The 19,449-nt window shown below is 36.8% G+C and overlaps 1 protein-coding gene across 3 annotated transcripts in view; it reads right to left on the bottom strand.

Annotated features, from left to right (window-relative positions):
- PLA2G4A (phospholipase A2 group IVA) overlaps positions 1-19,449 on the bottom strand; it is a 152,127-nt gene that overhangs the window by 32,979 nt on the left and 99,699 nt on the right. For all 3 annotated transcript variants that reach the window (XM_032393091.1, XM_032393092.1, XM_032393093.1), the window contains 5 exons: positions 15,098-15,320; positions 14,234-14,348; positions 7,676-7,813; positions 7,495-7,587; positions 3,673-3,744 (listed from right to left, as the gene is read on the bottom strand). In XM_032393091.1, coding sequence (XP_032248982.1) covers positions 3,673-3,744; positions 7,495-7,587; positions 7,676-7,813; positions 14,234-14,348; positions 15,098-15,320 — 641 coding nt within the window. The remainder of the gene's footprint in view (positions 1-3,672; positions 3,745-7,494; positions 7,588-7,675; positions 7,814-14,233; positions 14,349-15,097; positions 15,321-19,449) is intronic.

Genomic DNA, 19,449 nt, shown 5'->3' with positions numbered 1-19,449 from the left:
CAAATGCTAACTAGACATACATAAAATCATAAAATCATAAGAAATACTGATTTTTTTTAAATCTACATAAAGATTGGGTTAGCCGAGCTGAGTAAATGAACGGATCTTTCAGTAGCTAATTAAGATGAATACATACTCACAAAAAATAGGTACATTTTTCTACTCCCACACTTCTCTAAAGCCAAATATGACAAAGAAAATCTTCCACAAGAACAAATTGGGCTTTAAAGTGAATGATTTAGGGGTGCCTGGGTGGGTCAGTCAGTTAAGTGACTGACTCTTGGTTTCAGCTCAGGTTGTGATCTCAGGGTCATGAGATTGAGCCCCGCGTCAGGTTCCATGCTTAACTCAGAGTCTGCTTGGGACTCTTTCTCCCTCTCCCTCTGAGCACACATGCGCGTGCACCCTCTCTCTCAAATAAATAAATCTTTTTTAAAATAAAGTGAATGATTTATATTTTCCAGTTACATAGGATACGAAGAAGATACCAATTATTTTCCAAATATTTGGAGCTTCCTCCCTTCTCCTCCACCTCCCTCTCTTCTTCTCCTTTTTTCCTTCTTCTTGTTCCTCCTCCTTCTTCTTCTTCACCATCATAATTATCATCATCATCATTATTGTTATTATTATTAAATAAACCCCATTTCTGTACCAGAAGAAGATCTACTTTCCTTATGAGATATTTGGAAATGGCATCATTTGTGGGACAAACCCAGCAGTCAACAGATAAATGATAACTGGCTGCTTTTTAGTTATAATACTAAGTAAATTTTTATTTGCATAGCCTTTTACTTAAAGCCCTCTGTATGCATTTGCAATTTGATAATTATAACAATTCTGTGAGAGCAGGTAAAATGATGCCGGTATAGATCTGAAGAAACTAAAGTTGAAAATTCCTAATGACCTTGCTCAAAATCATATGATGAAAAATGAAGAAGCCTCAAGAGAATGAGGAAACAAGCCACAGACTGGGAGAAAATATTTGCAAAAGACACATCTGATAAAGGACTGTTATCCAAAATATACAAAGAACCCTTAGAATTCAACAATAAGAAAACAAACATCCCAGTTAAAAAATGGGTAACAGACAGCCCACCAAAGAGGACATAGAAATGGCAAGTAAGCATATGAAAAGATGCTCCACATCATATGTCACCAGGGAAATACAAATTAGAACATCAATGAGATAACACTACACACCTATTAGAAACACCAAAATCCTAAACATTGACATCACTGAATGCTGGTGAGGATGTGAAGCAACAGGAACACTCATACATGCTCGTGGGAATGCAAAACAGTACAGCCACTTTATCCAGCAATCATGTTTCTTGGTTTTTACCCAAAGGAGATGAAAACATATCCACACAAAAATCTGAACATGGATGTTTATAGCAGCTTTATAACTGCCAAGACTTGGGAGCAAATAAAATGTTCTTCAGTAGGTGAATGGATAAATAAACTGGTACATTCAGATCATGGAATGTTATTTGGTGCTTAAAAAAAAAAAAAAAAGGAGCTATCAGGCCATGAAAAGACATGGAGGAAACTCAAATACATATTACTAAGTGAAAGAAGCCAATGTGAAAAGGCTATGTATTGTGTGATTCCAAAATCTGAGTTCTGGAAAAGGCAAAACTGTGGAGACAGTAAAAAGATCAGTGGTTGCCTGATACTGGGGTGGGGGGGATAGAGGAATAAATAAACAACACAGAGGGACGCTTTGGGGCAGTGAAAATACTCCATATGAGGCTATGATAGTAGATACATGTCATCCTACTTTTGTGAAAACCTATAGAATATATGATACCAAGAGTAAACCCTAAAGTTTGGACTTTGGGTGATAAGGATGTGTCAATGTAGTTCCATGGATTGTAACAAATGTACCACTTTGATATAAGATGTTGATAGTGGGGGAGGCTCTGTGTGTGTGTGGGTGCAGGAAATATATGGGAACTCTCTGTTCTTTTTGCTCAATTTTGTTGTGAATCTAAAGCTACTCTAAATAAAGAGTTTTATTTAAAAGGGAAAAAAAATGAATATTAAGAACTAATAAGAAATCCCTAAGAACATCCTGAAACTCATTTTCCAATCTAGGTTGGTACTAAAGCCAAAGTAGGCATGTTCAAAGGGCCTTTGAACTTCTCCACCTTAAGATAACCGGAGGTGATCAAATGTACCGACCATCTACAGCAATTTCCTTGATAATTAACAAGCCATTATGACACCTACCTAACAGTCCCTTTATCGATACACATTAATTCTAGAAATGTTAGGCATATATTGTCTATCCCCTTTGTACTGGCTAGCACCCTTCATTAAAAGGAAATTCAAAATTCAAAAAAAAAAAAAAAGACCTAGGGGCGCCTGGGTGGCTCAGTCGTTAAGTGTCTGCCTTCGGCTCAGGTCATGATCCCGGGGTCCTGGGATCGAGCCCCGCATCGGGCTCCCTGCTCTGCGGGAAGCCTGCTTCTCCCTCTCCTATTCCCCCTGCTTGTGTTCCCTCTCTCGCTGTGTCTCTCTCTGTCAAGTAAGTAAGTAAATAAATAAATAAGTAAGACCTAAACAACTAAAAAAATTAAAGTTAAAATTATGAAGGAGCCAGAATGAGGACTGAGTGCTTTCCAGGGCAGGGTTCCTGCCTAAAATATGGAATTAGGCCAATCTCTGGCTGCATGAAGCAGCAGGAGAGTGGGCAAATAGGACTGAAGAGGAGACTGGGAGCAGGGGCCAAACCCTGTGCCTGGTCAAGAGTTCTGTCTGCCCAGGGCAGGGTTCATTTTTTCAATTTTATAAGAAACTACAGGCTAGCTGAGTTGTGGGCTTGTGGACCTGCATTTCCCAGAGAAGGTACCTTTCCTCTAGTTTATACAAACTCATTTTAATTTTAATGTTGTTTCAGCAAGGATAAAACAGACTCTTCCAATGTCTATACCGTGGCAGGAGGAATTCATGAATTTAGAGCAAGAAAGCATTTAACATCTTCTAAAATCTAGGTGAGCACATTCACAGGGTCATAGGATGTTTACCCAGTTGTTGTAAAATCACTCCATTTTACCATGTAACATTTGCAACAAATATCCCTGATCCTCCCCTTATCCCTGCCCCGACTTCCTCCCTGATCCTGTGACCCACACCAAGCTGAAAACTGCCTTGTCAACATGTGAAAGAACTCATTTACACTTAAAAATAACGTCTACGAAAAAAATTTCTTGATAATCCTTCCCCAAGAGATGGGTTGTTGACAATGGGATAAGGCTCAGGAATGGGCTGAGAAAAATTGTTCACATGATACTTTATTAATAATAAAATTTTTACAGATGAAATTTTAATTTTTAAAGCCACGGGAAAACGTTCCCATATCACAATTTTCATGCCAAGAAGCCTGGTGCTCTAATCGGACTTAGAATTCGGTATTTCTACCATCCCAGTTTATTCCCCATTTGTTCAATAGATAATATTTTGAGGTATTAAAGAGAAAAGCATAAGGGATATTTATGTTGGCATATTTTATTATACACACAGCATCCATTCTCTCTGTGAACCAAAAGCGACAATTCTCTATCACTCAGTGGCTTAAGCAGAAACTACCATTAGCATCTTGAGTGAGAGAATCAGACACATCATGTAGTTCCTTTCCGAATGGACTTCTGCCAGAGAAGATTCTCTTACCTTTGGGTTCTTGTGATTCATCATCGCTATCTGAGCTGTCATTACTCACAATATGCTCTGCTGTTATATTCGCTGCAGGGGAAAAAACCAACAGTTGAAGGATCTCAGGTGTCAAGACTCACAATTAAATTTACTGTAAGGAAGTAATCTCAGGAACACCACCAAGTGAGATCTACCAAGTTTACTAGTGTAAATTTAGATCAATTTAGTACCTAAATTTATTAGTTTTACTAGTATTTTCAAATTTCTCATTGGACAACAAAATTTCCTAGAACAGGAAAAATTAGTTTAAAACTACTCATTCGTGATTTAAAGGAAAGAATGTTTATTTGTTTGTCTTAATCCTGACAGAAAGAAGAACCTGGTTATAGGAAGCTCCTTGTTATACCAAAAAGGTATATTTTTCTTCACTTAAGTATGTTAAGTGGTGTTTATGAGGGTAAATGCAGGGTAAAACCAAAATCCACAGGGGGACACAGAACAGAACAATTCCTTCAAAATGAATAAAAGCTACTAATATAAGGTATCTTTTGATTTTCAATAATACTGAAAATTGGTTGTTGAAATGTGCCTTTTGGTGTGAAGAATTTGTGCTTCCTCAGAACATATTAAGAGGGCAGTTATAAAAACTAAAACGGAAACCATAAATCCTTAACACTTAAAACAAAGACAGGAGTAAAATCCACATAATAACTAGCTTTTTTTTTTTTTTCAAGTAAAAGTTTACTAAACTATGGAGTACACAGACCATTCTTATCATCAGTATTTGTAGAAAAATCAAACTTTCTTTGGACACTTACATAAAACCACTTTCTGTATAGTGACTTTTTTCTTCTATCAGTCAGTAGAATTATTTTATTTTAAAAAATACGACTCTAAATTTATAATTTTCAGTGATAGAATCATTTGGGGGGGCTTTAAACTTGGAGAAATCTATGTATAACATTTAGTTTCCCCATATTACTCTGCATATGTTTACTATACCTACATAAATGTCATATACATGAATGATTGAGGGTATATAATGGAAGGGTTTTAAATGCTTGAGATAGTAAGCTGACTTTATTTTTTAGATTTTATTTAATTTTACTGGCATGATTACACATATGAAATTCCATAAAAGATAATGTTCATGAGCTAATATTATTTATTTCATTTCATGACTATTACAGAAAGTAGTTTGGTTGTATAGAAGAGGGGTGGTATTAAGAAATGATCCGCTCTAGGTGTCCTGTACATTAGGTGTGTCTCTAGTCGTATATGTATTTTAGCAGAACTAAATTTTCTTCCTGTAAGCACTTTTTTTCTTTTTTTGTCTTATTTGATACTCTCATTTAAGAAAATGGTTCACAAAAAAAAGATTCACTAAAACATCGTCTTTTTTGTAAAGATATTTTCAAGAGATGAAAAGCTAAATATTTGAGTGTATCTTTTTTCCATCATTATAGTAGAACATATAGCTCCATCTGTCCAAAAGCACAGATTGCTCACATTCAAAATTCCTTGAGACTGTAAAGAATTTCATTTAGAGTTATCAGGTTATGGTCCAATTTACCATAATGTCTTTCTTCAGAGGGGAGGAAGAAAACACAGAAACCACCTCTGAGCACCCCTTTAAGAGGTAGACTTCGGTCACCTGATGGATGAAAGAGTTACCAGGTGTCTTCAGATTCCCCTCAGTCACCTCTCTGGTCTCATTTCTGGAAACCCTTACCTAATCTGAGGTAACACGCATCCTGCTGGCAAGTGGATCTCGAGTACACAATATTCCCCCTCAGTCTGACACACAGGACAAGTAAATAGGCTGCCAAACCACTGGCTCCAAAGGAAACATCTCACAACAAAGACTATTCTGAAGACTATTTAGTATAAACACTCTCCTTTTCCTTGGCCTTCAGCCATTGTGCTCACCCAGATCTGTTATTTCAGCCCTATTCTCTTCCTGCCATAGGAGGAAAAAATATCTAGATTTATCTAGATTATTCAACAGAGAAGGAGCAAGAGAAGCAAGCCTCATAACATGTGCTGCATCTGTTCTTTTTCTCTTTTCTTCTGAAATCTTCACAAAATTTTGAGAAGAGTTATTTCCATAAAATTAGAGTCACCAACAGGCTACTTATCCATGTGGGGTATAATGTTCATTAAAAAAAGTCAAGTCATGGGCACCTGGGTGGCTCAGTTGTTTAAGCGACTGCCTTCGGCTCAGGTCATGATCCTGGAGTCCCGGGATCGAGTCCCGCATCGGGCTCCCTGCTCGGCAGGGAGTCTGCTTCTCCCTCTGACCCTTCCCCCTCTCATGTGCTCTCTCTCATTCTCTCTCTCTCAAATAAGTAAATAAAATCTTAAAAAAAAGTCAAGTCAGAGCATTTGAGCAAGAGACACCTGGCCTCCCAGTTACTCTTGAGAGAATGGGGCTCTGTAGTTAAGGCTGAAGCAGGCTCAAAGGTTCCACATACCTTGGCCTCTTGTTAACAGTGCTGCTCAGAGGACAGGAGCAAGTTCAAGCACAAAGCGCTTTCTTTACTGTTTTTATTTTAAAATTGTTGGTGCTAGTGCAATCATAAGATCACTTCTCCATTACGTATGAACAACTACCCCAAAATACAAATGATACTACTAAAGAAAATATTAAGGACTGTGGAAAATTGCTGTGCACTTAATATCAATATCAAGCAGCTAAAATCAATTTTGCAGGAGGGATGATAACACTACTTAGAAGCCAATTTGTAGTGTATTAATGTTACAATTGTGTTCTTTTTTTTGCATATAAAGCTTAATTAAATCAACTGTCACTGCCTGGAAAAAGTAAGGGCAGCTTGTCAAAAAAAAAATAAATAAAAAATCCTACATTAAGTTTTTTACATGCAAGTATTCTTGAAAATGAATGGACTGTTGAAAAAGTCATTTACGTTATCTGTGAACTCTATCCTCACATAGCTGTGTGATATTTCAGGGACAGAGAAGAGGTAGTAGGTAGTTAGTGCGCTGGTAATCTACAGGACCCTCCTCCCAGCCCCTGCTGGTCTGGCCCCATGATTCAGATTTAGCATTCAAGGCTCCTTCCCACAGCCAGTCAAAATAGCCATAAGGAACAGCTAGAAAGGCATCTGGGAGACACTGAATGGATGTTTCATTTTGTTTGTTTTGAGTCAAATTTACTCATCAACGAAAACTGATGTTCCTGTCATTAATCTTATAACGAATGAAAACCACTGGTCCTCAGTTGAGTCTGTCTACTTTTTCAAGTTTTGTAAATATTATTTTTTAATTTATTATGGGCCAATGAGTTATATTTAAAGAAAATCATTCGTGTTAATTTACTAGATGTAATTTGAAATATTTTTTCCTCCTTTTTGGTATGACTCAGCTATACGAAGCTAACAGAATTCTAGTGAGTTAGTATTTAAGAGGTAAATGAGCTGGCAAGCATGAATTTAGGTATCATACTGTGTTCAACTGCTGATGCATCTAATCTTTTAAAAGCGATTTGATAAAAGGAATATTTGCTCTTTGATAAAAGGAATATTCTCTAATGCAAGTAGTATGTTTAGATATATGATGACAAAGAGGAATGAAGATGCTCCGGTTAAAGATTATTCTTAGGAATCAATAGTTCTTACGAATTTCAAAACCTCAGTGTCAGAATAATACTTAAGAAGTAATATACAGATGATTCTTAGGAAATACTTAAGTTGATTTAATCAAGTTATTGGTAACTTTAGAACAATTACAATCTTAATGGTGATTTAATTTTCCATATATGCGTGTTAAAATTTATCAATTTAGCACAATATGATCAGCAGAAACATGTTTTAACAATACCTAATTCTTCCTCCATTGTGGAACCTTTATTCTGTGAACCAGAAACTCCCAAGACTCTGTTAAACAGTATAGAAAAGGCACTGCCCCAGACACCTGAAATAAAGCAAAGATGGAGAATAACTTAGAATGCTCCAAGATTTAAAACAGTCAAGCAAACAAATGGTAGATTTTGATCACTTACCCATTAAGAAATGCAAGGGATTTTCTTCATATTTCTTCACAACTGTTCCCATAAAAAATTTGCTTCCAAATAAGTCAGGAGCCATGAAAGTACCATATTTAGCCATGCCAATCTCATACGGGCTAAATTCAACCCAATCTGAAAGCATTTAAAAAGAGTGTAATCTGTTAATAGGAAAATACTACAGAAATGTGCACAGTTGAAGATCGCTCCAACAATGTCTTGATTATTTTCATTTATTTAAAATATTTTTAAAAATTAACCAAATGCCTATTATGTTTATAGCACCATATAGAAGTTGGGGGAAAAGAGCTTATTGAGATGAAAACACAAAAGGATCCCTCCTAATTTGTACAAACTGAATATCTTTTGCATTTAAAAGCTCAGACATCTTTTATGAAGTCCACCTTAATTCTAAAGAATGGAAAACAGAAAACTGCTAACTCAGATGTAAAATCTACGAAGGAGATAGAAGAAATTAAACTCTGATAACGCCAGCAGACTATGAAATGGAAGAAGGTATTTTCTAACATTTGCCTTTCCTTCATCTTTCTTTAATTTTGCTTATTAATCATTCTTCTGACTCAAGATTATAATACAAAGTTTTTATGCTGAGTGTCTTAAACACATGGTACTACGGTCAAAAAAGCATACTTTCGAGGAGCAGAGACTATGGAGCCAGAGCCCGTGGTTCAAATCCGTTTTGCTGCTTACCAACTATGCCAGCTTCGGTAGATTACTTGTGTTCTTTGTGTTTTAGTTCCCTAATCTATAGAATGTGGATAAAATAAGGAGATCGTAAAATTGTTGTGAAAATCTAACGTGTATAGAAATGTAAAGAACTGGGGCACCTGGGTGGCTCAGTCATTAAGCGTCTGCCTTCGGCTCAGGTCATGATCCCGGGGTCCTGGGATTGAGCCCCGCATTGGGCTCTCTGCTCCTCGGGAAGCCTGCTTCTCCCTCTCCCACTCCCCCTGCTTGTGTTCCCTCTCTCGCTGTGCCTCTCTCTCTGTCAAATAAATAAATAAAATCTTAAAAAAAAAAAGAAAGAAATGTAAAGAACTTAGAAGAGGGCATAGCACATTTTCATCACTCTGTAAATGGTAGCCACTATTAGATTTCATGTATATCCATGGCTATCACTGTGTCTAATTATGCATCCAAAAAGAATTCCTGGTTTCTAATTTCTACTTCCCTCACTTGCTACTCTCAGTCCTCCCCTTCCTGGTAAATGGTACTACTTTTCAGATATTCATGCCACTATTCATATTTTATCCTTGACAGTTCTTTTCCCTTTATATCTTATATACAAAAACTCAAGTTCCGTAGGCTCTCTTACCAGATATGGTTACAAACAGGCTGCTTATCCATTTGTCCACTGTGGACCACCATCCATTTGTACCCTACTGGTACAAGCTGCCATACTGTCTTCCCTGGATCTCCACAATAGTCTTCTAAAACATCTCTTCTCTATTCTCCTGCTATCTTTTTGATACTTGTAGCAAGAGTGAATTTTTAAAAGTAGAAATCACAGCACACTAATGCCAGTTGAAAGCTTTCCAATGGCTTCCCATTACACTAAACACAAAAATGTGGTCAACAAGGCTTCATTATGGTCTTGTTGGTGCTCCCTGACCTCATGTCCTAACCAATCTCCCATTATGTTGGTCTTGCTCTTTCCACTTCAGCCACACAAATCTTCCTACTGTTCCTCAGAGACAAAGCTCGATGGCATCTCATTGCCTTTATGCTTGCTATTACCTTATGCAATTACAAGGCTTGCTCCTTCTTAACCTTTAGTTCAAGGTCCAATTTCATTGGCCACCCTCTGTGAAGTCCCACAACCATCCACCCTTGCCTAACCCAAAAGCCTCTGCTCTCCTTTATCCCCCCCTTCTGAAATCATTACATGCCTATCCAAACAATCCAAAATCCAAGTAACTCAAAAATCCACAAATTTTTCTGCTATTCATTTGGTGGTAAAATCTGGCCTGAATTCATTCAGCAGAGAAAAAGTCTTGAAATGATGCAAGGCTGATTTTTTTATCTATCTCACTAAATATGAATATTGACATATCCTATTAGAGAAATCACTCTATTTGACTATGAGATCTCAGGGCGGTATTATGTAATATACAATGTAAGTATTTTTTTTAACTTTAAAATCTAAAATATCCTGAATTCCAAAACATCTATCCCCAAAGTTTTAGAAAAGGGATTGTGGACGTATATTTATTGTTTACTCTGTGGCAGATCATTACATTCTACTTTTGTCAAGGAAGTTATGAAATCACAGTTGGGATGAGAACACATTATAATTCATTTCAAATCAAAGCCAAGTGGCACATATACCTTTCATCAGAAAGTGGTGTGCTTTACAATGATGTACATGGAGTTAAGTGAGACATGACTAGCAATGAACCGGAGGTTGCTAGGAAAATTCGGTATCACTACAAGTAATTTCCCATCTCTGAATTTCATCTCCTTATCTTGGGTACTGAAACACAATAATTTCTCGAGTAATGTCTTCTTTATTAATGCTGTGGTGTGCGCACACAGTAATTACAGACATTCTCAAGGTAAGCTTGCTCTCTAGCCCTTACTGAAGGACCCACTATAGTAGTATGTGACTATTATTCTTTTTGCTGTTGACTCGCACATTTCAAACTTGAACGTCTCTCTTGTACCTCCATCTACTTGTTTCCAACTTCCTGCTGCGCATTTATACTTAGACACACTGTCATCGCATTGCACTATGCTTACTTGGAAAGGAACTCATCATCCTTCCTCCCAGTCTAGCTTACCTGTTTCCGTAAACCACGCTATTATAGCCCCAAAAAGGAAGTTTTTTAAGCTGAAACTTTTACTCACTCACAATCAAACCCATTCATTACCACCTCTCACTGGTAACCTTTGGGCTTTTTACATCCATCTTCATCTCTTCCTATCAGGATCTCCCTGATTCCAGGCCCTTATTACAAACGCACAGTGATAGTGCTGCTTCCCATTTCTTTCCTTGCTAATCTACCCATATGAATCATCAAAATACTTTTTTTTTTCCAGAAACACTACTTAAACAATTTTATCGCCCTGCCCCCAATTTCCCATTATCATCATCGTTGAATAAAAAGATTTCTGTCTGGAATTCAAATCTTTCTATAACTTGGCACTAATAGTTTTCCCAAATGTACCACCTACCTTCACCAATTCATACTAAGGCTAGTTTCTTTTTACTGCTCTCCAAGACCTACCTTTGGCTTCCCTTCTGAGCATTTTCTCATGCTATTTCACACAAAGAGGACCATTCACCTCCCTTGATAGACCTTTTCATGTTCAACTGAAAACTGAGTTCCGTCACCCACATGAAGTCTTTCTTATGATTGCACTAAAGCTCTATGATATCTTACTCTTAGGTCAGTTCTACACACTTTAAGAGATCGTAAGATTCTATGTGTACGGCTCATTCATTTTCCATGTTTTATTTTCGTCTTGTTAATGGGATTGTAACTTTCCTGAGGAATAATACTACGTCTTTACTCTTACAGTATCTGTCAAAGAATTTAACACATGATGTTGAGTTCGTAAGTTGTGCTCAATAAATGCAATTTATTACCAATGGAAATGTAAAAATGAAAGCACTGTAGTGAAGTGAAGGAATCAAAAAATATTTAACAGTTTAAACAACTAGTGTTTATTTGTTTAAAATCTTCAAAAGAGGAAAATGTTTAAAATTATTCTAAAGGGAAGAAAAACATTCTCTGATATTGTGGAAATAAAGTTGATAAAAACTTCTGTAAGCTAAGATAATTTGGTTCTTTGACTTTTAAAAATATTATTCAGATAATATTTCAAATTTTTTCCCCCTGAATATCCATTTTTAATCTAAGCAAACTTTAAAGTAATACAGACATCTCTCTCCCCTACCCCCCCCCCCCGCACCCCATAACCCAAGCTACTTGAAGCTTCATAACATAACACCTTTGAATCTCTTATCTGGGTACAAGATCCACATAACTAATGCTTGATGGCTTTGTCCAACTCTGTTGGAAGAAATAGCTTTGAACCTCCTTATTGTAAAAGCTTAACAATGAAGGTTAATGGTGTATCTCTCATCTCAGTAACAATATCGCAGTCAGGCAGATGGCCCAAATCAGACACATCAAGGTCAAAAGGTACATAAAACAGGCTTTCCCACTCTAGATGAATCCAAAACATTCACTTGTTCTTTAATGATTGTGGTCAGATTTTCCACTGAGAGTGGCTACTGCCTCAAAGTTCAGAATAAAAAAAGGTGACTATGAAAATGTCATAACAATCATAACAATAGTAATGACGCTATATTTTATGTCTCTTTATGATGTTCCATCTTCTGCCTACCTCGTGTGATTGTCTTAATAGCTCTGTAAGATAAACCTGATGTTTATTAATATCCTTTTTTTTAATAATGAGGAAAATAAGAATCAGAGAGATAAATGACCCACCTAAGGTATTTCAGCCTAGAAATAAGACAAGGCTTCCAAATTAGTCTAGTGCTTGTTTGACTATATCATAGTGCTTTTGGGGTAAAATGGCTTATTTGGCTATGCACAGACTTGACCAGCATACTAGTAGGATTTATCAACCTATCTGCAAACATTCCAAGACCTCACAAAACAATAGCTATAGGAATGCAAAAACAAAACAAAACCGATTTCAGCATGGCACTTACTTTTCTTTTCTTTTTTTTTTTTTTATTATTTTTTTTAAGATTTTATTTATTTGCGAGAGAGAGAATGAGAGACAGAGAGCATGAGAGGGAGGAGGGTCAGAGGGAGAAGCAGACTCCCTGCTGAGCAGGGAGCCTGATGTGGGACTCGATCCCGGGACTCCAGGATCATGACCTGAGCCGAAGGCAGTCGCTTAACCAACTGAGCCACCCAGGTGCCCGGCACTTACTTTTCTTATATGAATAAACTTCAGTTCTCTTTATGAACTTCATTACAATCAAGATCTTGCACCTTATTACTTCTGGGCATGCCATGGTTACCCCAGACTCCGAATTTATGCATTACCCCCATTCAATAATTAAATTTGCCTTTCAAATATAAAACCTATTTATAGTTAAGATCCAGACCTCTGATTTCTCATACAGCTTTCATAGAGCACTAAATTTTTAAGATTTACTTAAATTTAAGTTGGGTGTGCCACTGTTTTATGTACTTTGCATACTTTATATCATTTTTTTAGAGAAACATATGATAGGCTCATCCTTATTTAACAGATGTGGAAGCAGACTAAAAGACGTCATGTAACTTGGTCAAGGAACAATGCATAGTAACTTCTTTCTTGTGCCTTAACTTCTTTGATAATTATTGTAAATTTCCCAGATTATAAGGCCTGATAGAATGGGGGCAATATACTGTGGTGGGGAGGGGAGTTCATGCTTAGCACCTGGCTTACTACATTCTACACAGTCAGTAACCAGAGAAGCCAATATTTTTATAAAACAAAGGATTTTCCAGAATAAATCTCAGCTCTGCTACTTACTTTCTGTGTGGCAATGTGCAAATCATTTAATCTTTCTGAGGTTTTGTTTTTTATTCTTCTATGAAACAGAGATAAAAATACCTCACTTCCTGAGTTGTAGCAAAAGTTCAATAAAATAATAAATATGATAAGTGATTTCTGAACCACAAGCATGATGAACATTTTAGCCAATCTAACTGGTAAACATCTGAATGGACGAATTCCAGGTGCACTGCTTTTTACAAATAATTCAAAATTCTTCTTGCCTGAGAGTGGTCAGTTGAAAAAAAGTGAGACTTTGTAAAATTGCAAAAGGATTCTGGATATAAATCTGTTAATTACATGCCATTCGCAGTGATTTTTTTTTTTTTTTTTTTAAGCTCATGGTGTGACTGATTTCCCTGAGGTCCTTTTCCTAAAATTACAATGAGCCCTACCAGCTATAGTGAGAAATATTTCCACCCTGCAGATTAGGACTGCCAAAGGCCCCCGGAAGCATGAGATCACATGCTCTGAGAGCATCCAACGAGAAGCAAAGCTACAGAAGAAACAAATATTTACATTTGAGATTTAACAAAATGAGGCATTTTGTTCACCAGATGCCACAAGTACAGACTAGTACTTTTTAAGTACTGCACTATAAAAATTACAACAGTGCTTTGAATGATAAACATATCATGTTATCCAATTTAATGAAAATATAAGCAGTAAGCAAAAGAATATGCATTGTCTGGAAGCACTAGGCACACTATTTTGTTAAAAGCCCTTGAGAAGTGAGTAACTAAAATTGAGGAGATTACAGTCATGACTTTTTTATATTTCCTATTTCACTAATTTAAATGAAGATATATTAGTAATTAACTTCATGGAATATTCTCCACAACCAGAAAATCACCTAGCTTAATATTTTCTTGTATCTTTGAATGTGTTCATGTTACAGAAAATATATGGAAACAGACAACTAAAATTGCTTATGATCTTCCGCTAATGAAAATCATGAGAAGCTGCAGCTCAAGGGTTCAAGGAAATGTTTTGAAAGAGGAAATTACATACCTGCAAACATTAGCTCTGAAACATCGGGTTTGACATGCAGACAGGTGAAGAGAGGTAAAGGGCATTGACCAGAATTGACTTTTTCCTTCAAACTACTCAAGGTAATATTCATTCTCTGTCCACAAAAGAAATAAAGACATGGTTTTAAATATAGAAACAAACACAGATAGAAAGCTATTTAAAATAGGACTTCCTATCAAGACATTTAAAATGTTTATAATAAAAATAAGTCTTACTTTTTCTAGAAATCTCTGAGTCCTAATAAACAACAAGAGTAAGCTCTAGGGAGGTAATTATCTTCATTCTAAAAACAACCACAACCTTAAAGGCTACATCTACATTTGAGCTGAAGAACAACTTGTCAGCTATGAAACTATGAAGAAAGAATTTGGACCCTGGATCTCCTGGCACAGACTCTATCTCCCCTGCTTTATCTTCCGATGAAAAGTCACACTGTAGTCATGTGTCAGATGGCCTTTTTCCATGTGATTCCCTTTTCTGACTCTCTTTTAGGCAACCTCTATTTTTCCTCTGCCATTAAAATATTACTTGTATTCATCTCCTGATTTAAAAAGACAGCCATTGGGGTGGGGGGTGGAGGGCTAAGGTTTAAAATGTGTATTTTTCCAAAGAAAAAGAATACAAAGTACTTCGCTATACATCAAAACTGTTACACAGAATGAGTAAGCATTAGCTGGAAATGTAGTGTTATATCTGGCAGGGAGTATGTGCTCAGTAAACATTGTTGATAGGATCCGCTGAGTCAAGGGACTTTTACAAAATATATCATTTTGTTTTATTAAAACATTATGATATACATGGTCTACTTGTATTAAAAGGACTGTAGGTTGAGTCATAGCTTACATTGTGAATTAGTGTTTCTCCTATTAACATCCCAAAGATATCGGTAAAGGTGACAGGTTGTCCAGAGCTCTTCTTCTTCCATAGAGACTCGACGTATCTTTTAACTTTCTGTGGTGTGAGAAGTAAAAGGGGGCTGTGACTAACATTTTTCATTAGCTCTTCATTAATCTCTTCTGGCCCTTTCTCTGGAAAATCAGGGTGAGAATATAGGGTTGACATGTACCTATAAAGAAAACAAAAGATGATTAGTGAAGAGAAAGGGCATTACATGGTAGTCTCCAAAGAAGGCAGGTACTCTTTGTCATAAAAAATTTAAAAAAAAAAAAAGAATGTTAGAAATAGTTGGTTTACTTAATTATCTGACTGAAGATATTAATCCATTTAAGGAAAGAATGTATCAATCAGAAAGGAGCTGGTCTACAATGGAAGCAAAGTAAAAGAGAGGTCTCAGGGGAAACAGTGGATTTCCCATGCCCAATCCAGAGAGGAGGATGCCCTACCAGGCTTATGGTGCACTGTCTAGCCTCTGGGAATGGGTAATTCCTATTAGACTATCAGAGACCAATGAACACAACATGTTTGAGTCATGTAAATAAACTGACTTGTCTGGAGGTAATACTAGTCAAGTAATCTGATAATTTGACTTTCCATAATGATTATCTACAGGTAGGAAATGCACTGTCTTAACTAACCTATTCTGAATGCCTAATTTTCCTGACAAATGTGGGTTTTTTGGTTTGTTTGTTTTGTTCATTGCAAACTGGGCAGAATCCTAAGTCTTGCCAATTGTAGGTCTCAGAATTTCTGCGCATCTAAATCTGATGGTGAAATTCTGGAGAGAAAGAAGTCTTTAAGGTAAATGCCTTCTTGTGGAGATTCTTGGCCACCAGCCATTTGACCACTTCTAATGAAACCGGAAATCAGTAGATACTACCTTGGTGTTTGATATTTAGACAATAAACATTCAGTTACCACCCTCCTTCCTGTGCACCAATATCTCTGGTATTACAGCTCTCCATACTGAACATGAAGTATGACTTTACGTATCTGTCTCCCTTACTGAATTATGACCTCCTCCAGGGAAAACTTTGCTTATTCATCTTCTCTAGCCTCAATGACTAGCAAATGCCTGGAATGTGGAAAGCATGGTTTTTTGAACTACTGAACCAAGAGAACAAAATAATGAAAGCAATAAATATCCACCATGTCATCCAACCAAAGAGTACATAAAATAGCACATAGTTTAATCTCCTGTTTCCTTGACATTCAAATCAAAATGCCTATTATAATGACTTATCTTTCCTTTAGGGAGAGGAAAAAACTAACTTTTAATGGGTCCCTGCCATGCTCTAGGCCTGGGCTGGTTAACTGTGCATAAGCTGTTACCTTGAAGAGACGCAATAGCTTCCAATACTTCTAAGAGAGGACTGATGAATTTAAATAAATGTTCACAGTTCCCCAATTAATACCAGAACTAGAATTTTAAAATGTGTCCTCTCCCCTGATAGGTTTTATTGTTTTTTTCTTAATCTCTTAAATAAGATTTCAGTTCTTAGAGATCAAACTACTTCCACTTTACATTAAATTATAATTTGTTATTGGATTCAGAGTTCTTTGGAGACAAATTAACAATAATTATACGTCAACAAATGGAGACTGATGAGAGACCTAAAATGGAACACATGCTCTGAAAAAAAATTTTTTTAACAATAAAAATTCTTAAAAGATCTTTATTACATAAATTGGATTTGTAATATTTCCCAAAAACTTGTGATAAAGATAAATCAAAAAGATTTACTCTGAACTCGAGCCTGGTATAATCACCAAATATCTATAAAAAATACAGCTTAGATTGTTTGAGAGATACAGGGTCTATCCAAGTGTCTTAGACATAGCAGGGCCTCTATAAATAGTTATGTAATGAATGAAAGGATCCTCAACTTATTTCTCTATAAATCTGAAAATATCTGCCTCTAATTTTTCAACATATTTATATGATGGGACACATCATTCTCTTCATATGAATGCATTTTAGGCTAAGTGTGAAATGTTAACAGCTAAATCAAGTCAAAAGTCCACAAGGAGGGGCGCCTGGGTGGCTCAGGAGGTTGAGCAACTGTCCCACTCTTGATTTTGCCTCGGGTCATGATCTCAGGGTCATGAGATTGAGCCCTTGTGGGCTCCATGCTCAGAGTCTGTTTGTCCCTCTCCACCTCCCCTTCCCCTCCCCCGACCTGCCCATGCGTGTGCCCACTCACATGCATGCACTCTCTGAAATAAATAAATAAAATCTTAAAAAAAAAAAAAATTCCACAAGGAATTCTCAGTACAATCCCTTCTTCCAAATCACACAGCCAATGTTTTAAAATATCAGTGCCAGGCTTCCAAGGACTTGCCAAATCAGCATCCTCAGGGGTAAACATATAGAATTTCTATGCCTAAATAAGTGTCAAAATCAAGTCTCAAAAGTAACTAAAATTTGGAATGACTTGAGAAGACTCTTGACATTTGTAAAGTGAATAGCCTAAAACTCTAAAGAAATCTCTAGATTCATTTCCCCCTCAAAATGCAGTTACTTATGCAAATCTTCATTTAGTCATTAAATATGTGATAAGTTGGAGAGACCCACTAGTGAACACGACAAGCACAGTGCCCCCCCCCCCGCCCCAAACAACATATTTTCTCTAACTTACATCTTGATCTTTTAGCCTATCACCTCTTATGTGGCAACATCTCCTAAAATTGTTTCATTTTTCAGCGCGGCAAGAATTCTTCAGACTGTCGAACTGAAAGTTCTCATTCTTGAATTCCATTTTAGTCAGTTTAATGAACTGAGCCCTGCTGTTACAGATGTAGAGCTGCTCTCGTTTCTCTTTAGATGGTATTGCCATACAAACATGGCCGTCAAGAGCCCATAACCCCTCAGGAGCCTACAAATGAAGCTGTACTGGGGAAGAGAGTTGTGCTGACTGGTTGGCTAATACTTACATGCAATGAATAACAAGTATCATCCAAAAATAATTTCGGAAATAATCACCCTAAAGGTAGTAGCAGTTACAAGGGAAGCCTTTGTCCTACATAAAATTCTCTTTTGTGATCACAGAAAACTTTTTGGGAGGTCCAGGGCTTCTCCAAATATTTCCGTATTACCTCATTTGTGTCAAGTAATGGTCATGTGTCAGCAGAATATAAAAACTTACACAACAGAAGAGTGTAATTTGTTTATCCAAGTCTTTCCGAATTCCTTCCTTTGAACTTTACCTTCTCACCTATACTTTTCAAGAGAAAATTAACATGAATCATCCTGACCACCTTTTCTTCTGTCTCAGGAAGTATCTCTTCTCTCCCTGATGAGCAGCTTTCACTTGTGTTTTTTATCTTGTCCTGTCCTGTCTCGGTCTGAATCTTTTTCTATCCATGAACCATCTATTTCTTTATCTTCCATCTATCCTTCTACACTGTTTCCTTTACCTCAGACTTCTACATAGATGTCCAAGTTTCTTAAATTCTGAAAGCAAAACAAAACCAAGACACTTCCCTGATTCCTATATTCCTTTTCTTGAAAGAATAAACAGCTCCTAGTAGGTTTACCCACCCATCTTTCTTCCTTTCATCTTCTATTCACTTCTTATTTGCAATTTCATGGTCAAAAGTCCTTTTTATCTACTTCACTGATTCTTGCTAAAACCACTAAAGATTTCCAAACCCAGTTCTAAGCTAAGCTGTTCACAGATGTTTCATTCTATTAAAAAACCCACTACTTTTTGAAGTACTCTCCACCCTTGACGTCTGGGTCATCTTTTACTTGATTCTCTTCTCCAACGGCTACTTTGTATTGTCCAGCCTTTCCTTTTTTGGTCCATTAACTTTTGGGATGTTCTAGAGTTCCATGAACTAAATTATTGGTGGTAATAACTGAAGTGGTAAAAGTTGGTGAAATTGCCAAGGGTGCAGTGTGTAGATATAACAGAACAAAAGGGAGGTCCTGGAGGAAAGCTCACATTAAGGAGTAAAGCAGGGAAAATAGTAAAGATAGTATGGAGGACAGAGCAGTCAGAGAGGATGAAATAAAAACCAAAAGGCAGAGGAGGAGGGATTTGAAACAGGGACAGTTACTGTGTGAAATGTCCCAACACCCAACCTCATCCTCCCAGACTCCACCAGAGAGTCAAGGAGGAAAAGAACTTCAAAAGACACCATTATATTTGGAAATTAGGTGGTTGCTGGGTGAAAATCAATTGTAAGGATTTTAGGAGTGAGTGGCCTTGAAGGAAATGGAATAAGAGAAGGCTAATCTTGGAGAAATTAGACAATGAAGGATAGAGCAGAAGTTTATGTACATATAAATGTGT

Source organism: Phoca vitulina, unplaced genomic scaffold, assembly GCF_004348235.1.
Source record: "Phoca vitulina isolate PV1807 unplaced genomic scaffold, GSC_HSeal_1.0 scaffold71, whole genome shotgun sequence".
NCBI lineage: Eukaryota > Metazoa > Chordata > Mammalia > Carnivora > Phocidae > Phoca > Phoca vitulina.
The sequence above is the reverse complement of the archived record's forward strand: the minus strand, read 5'-3'. Positions and strand labels throughout refer to the sequence as shown.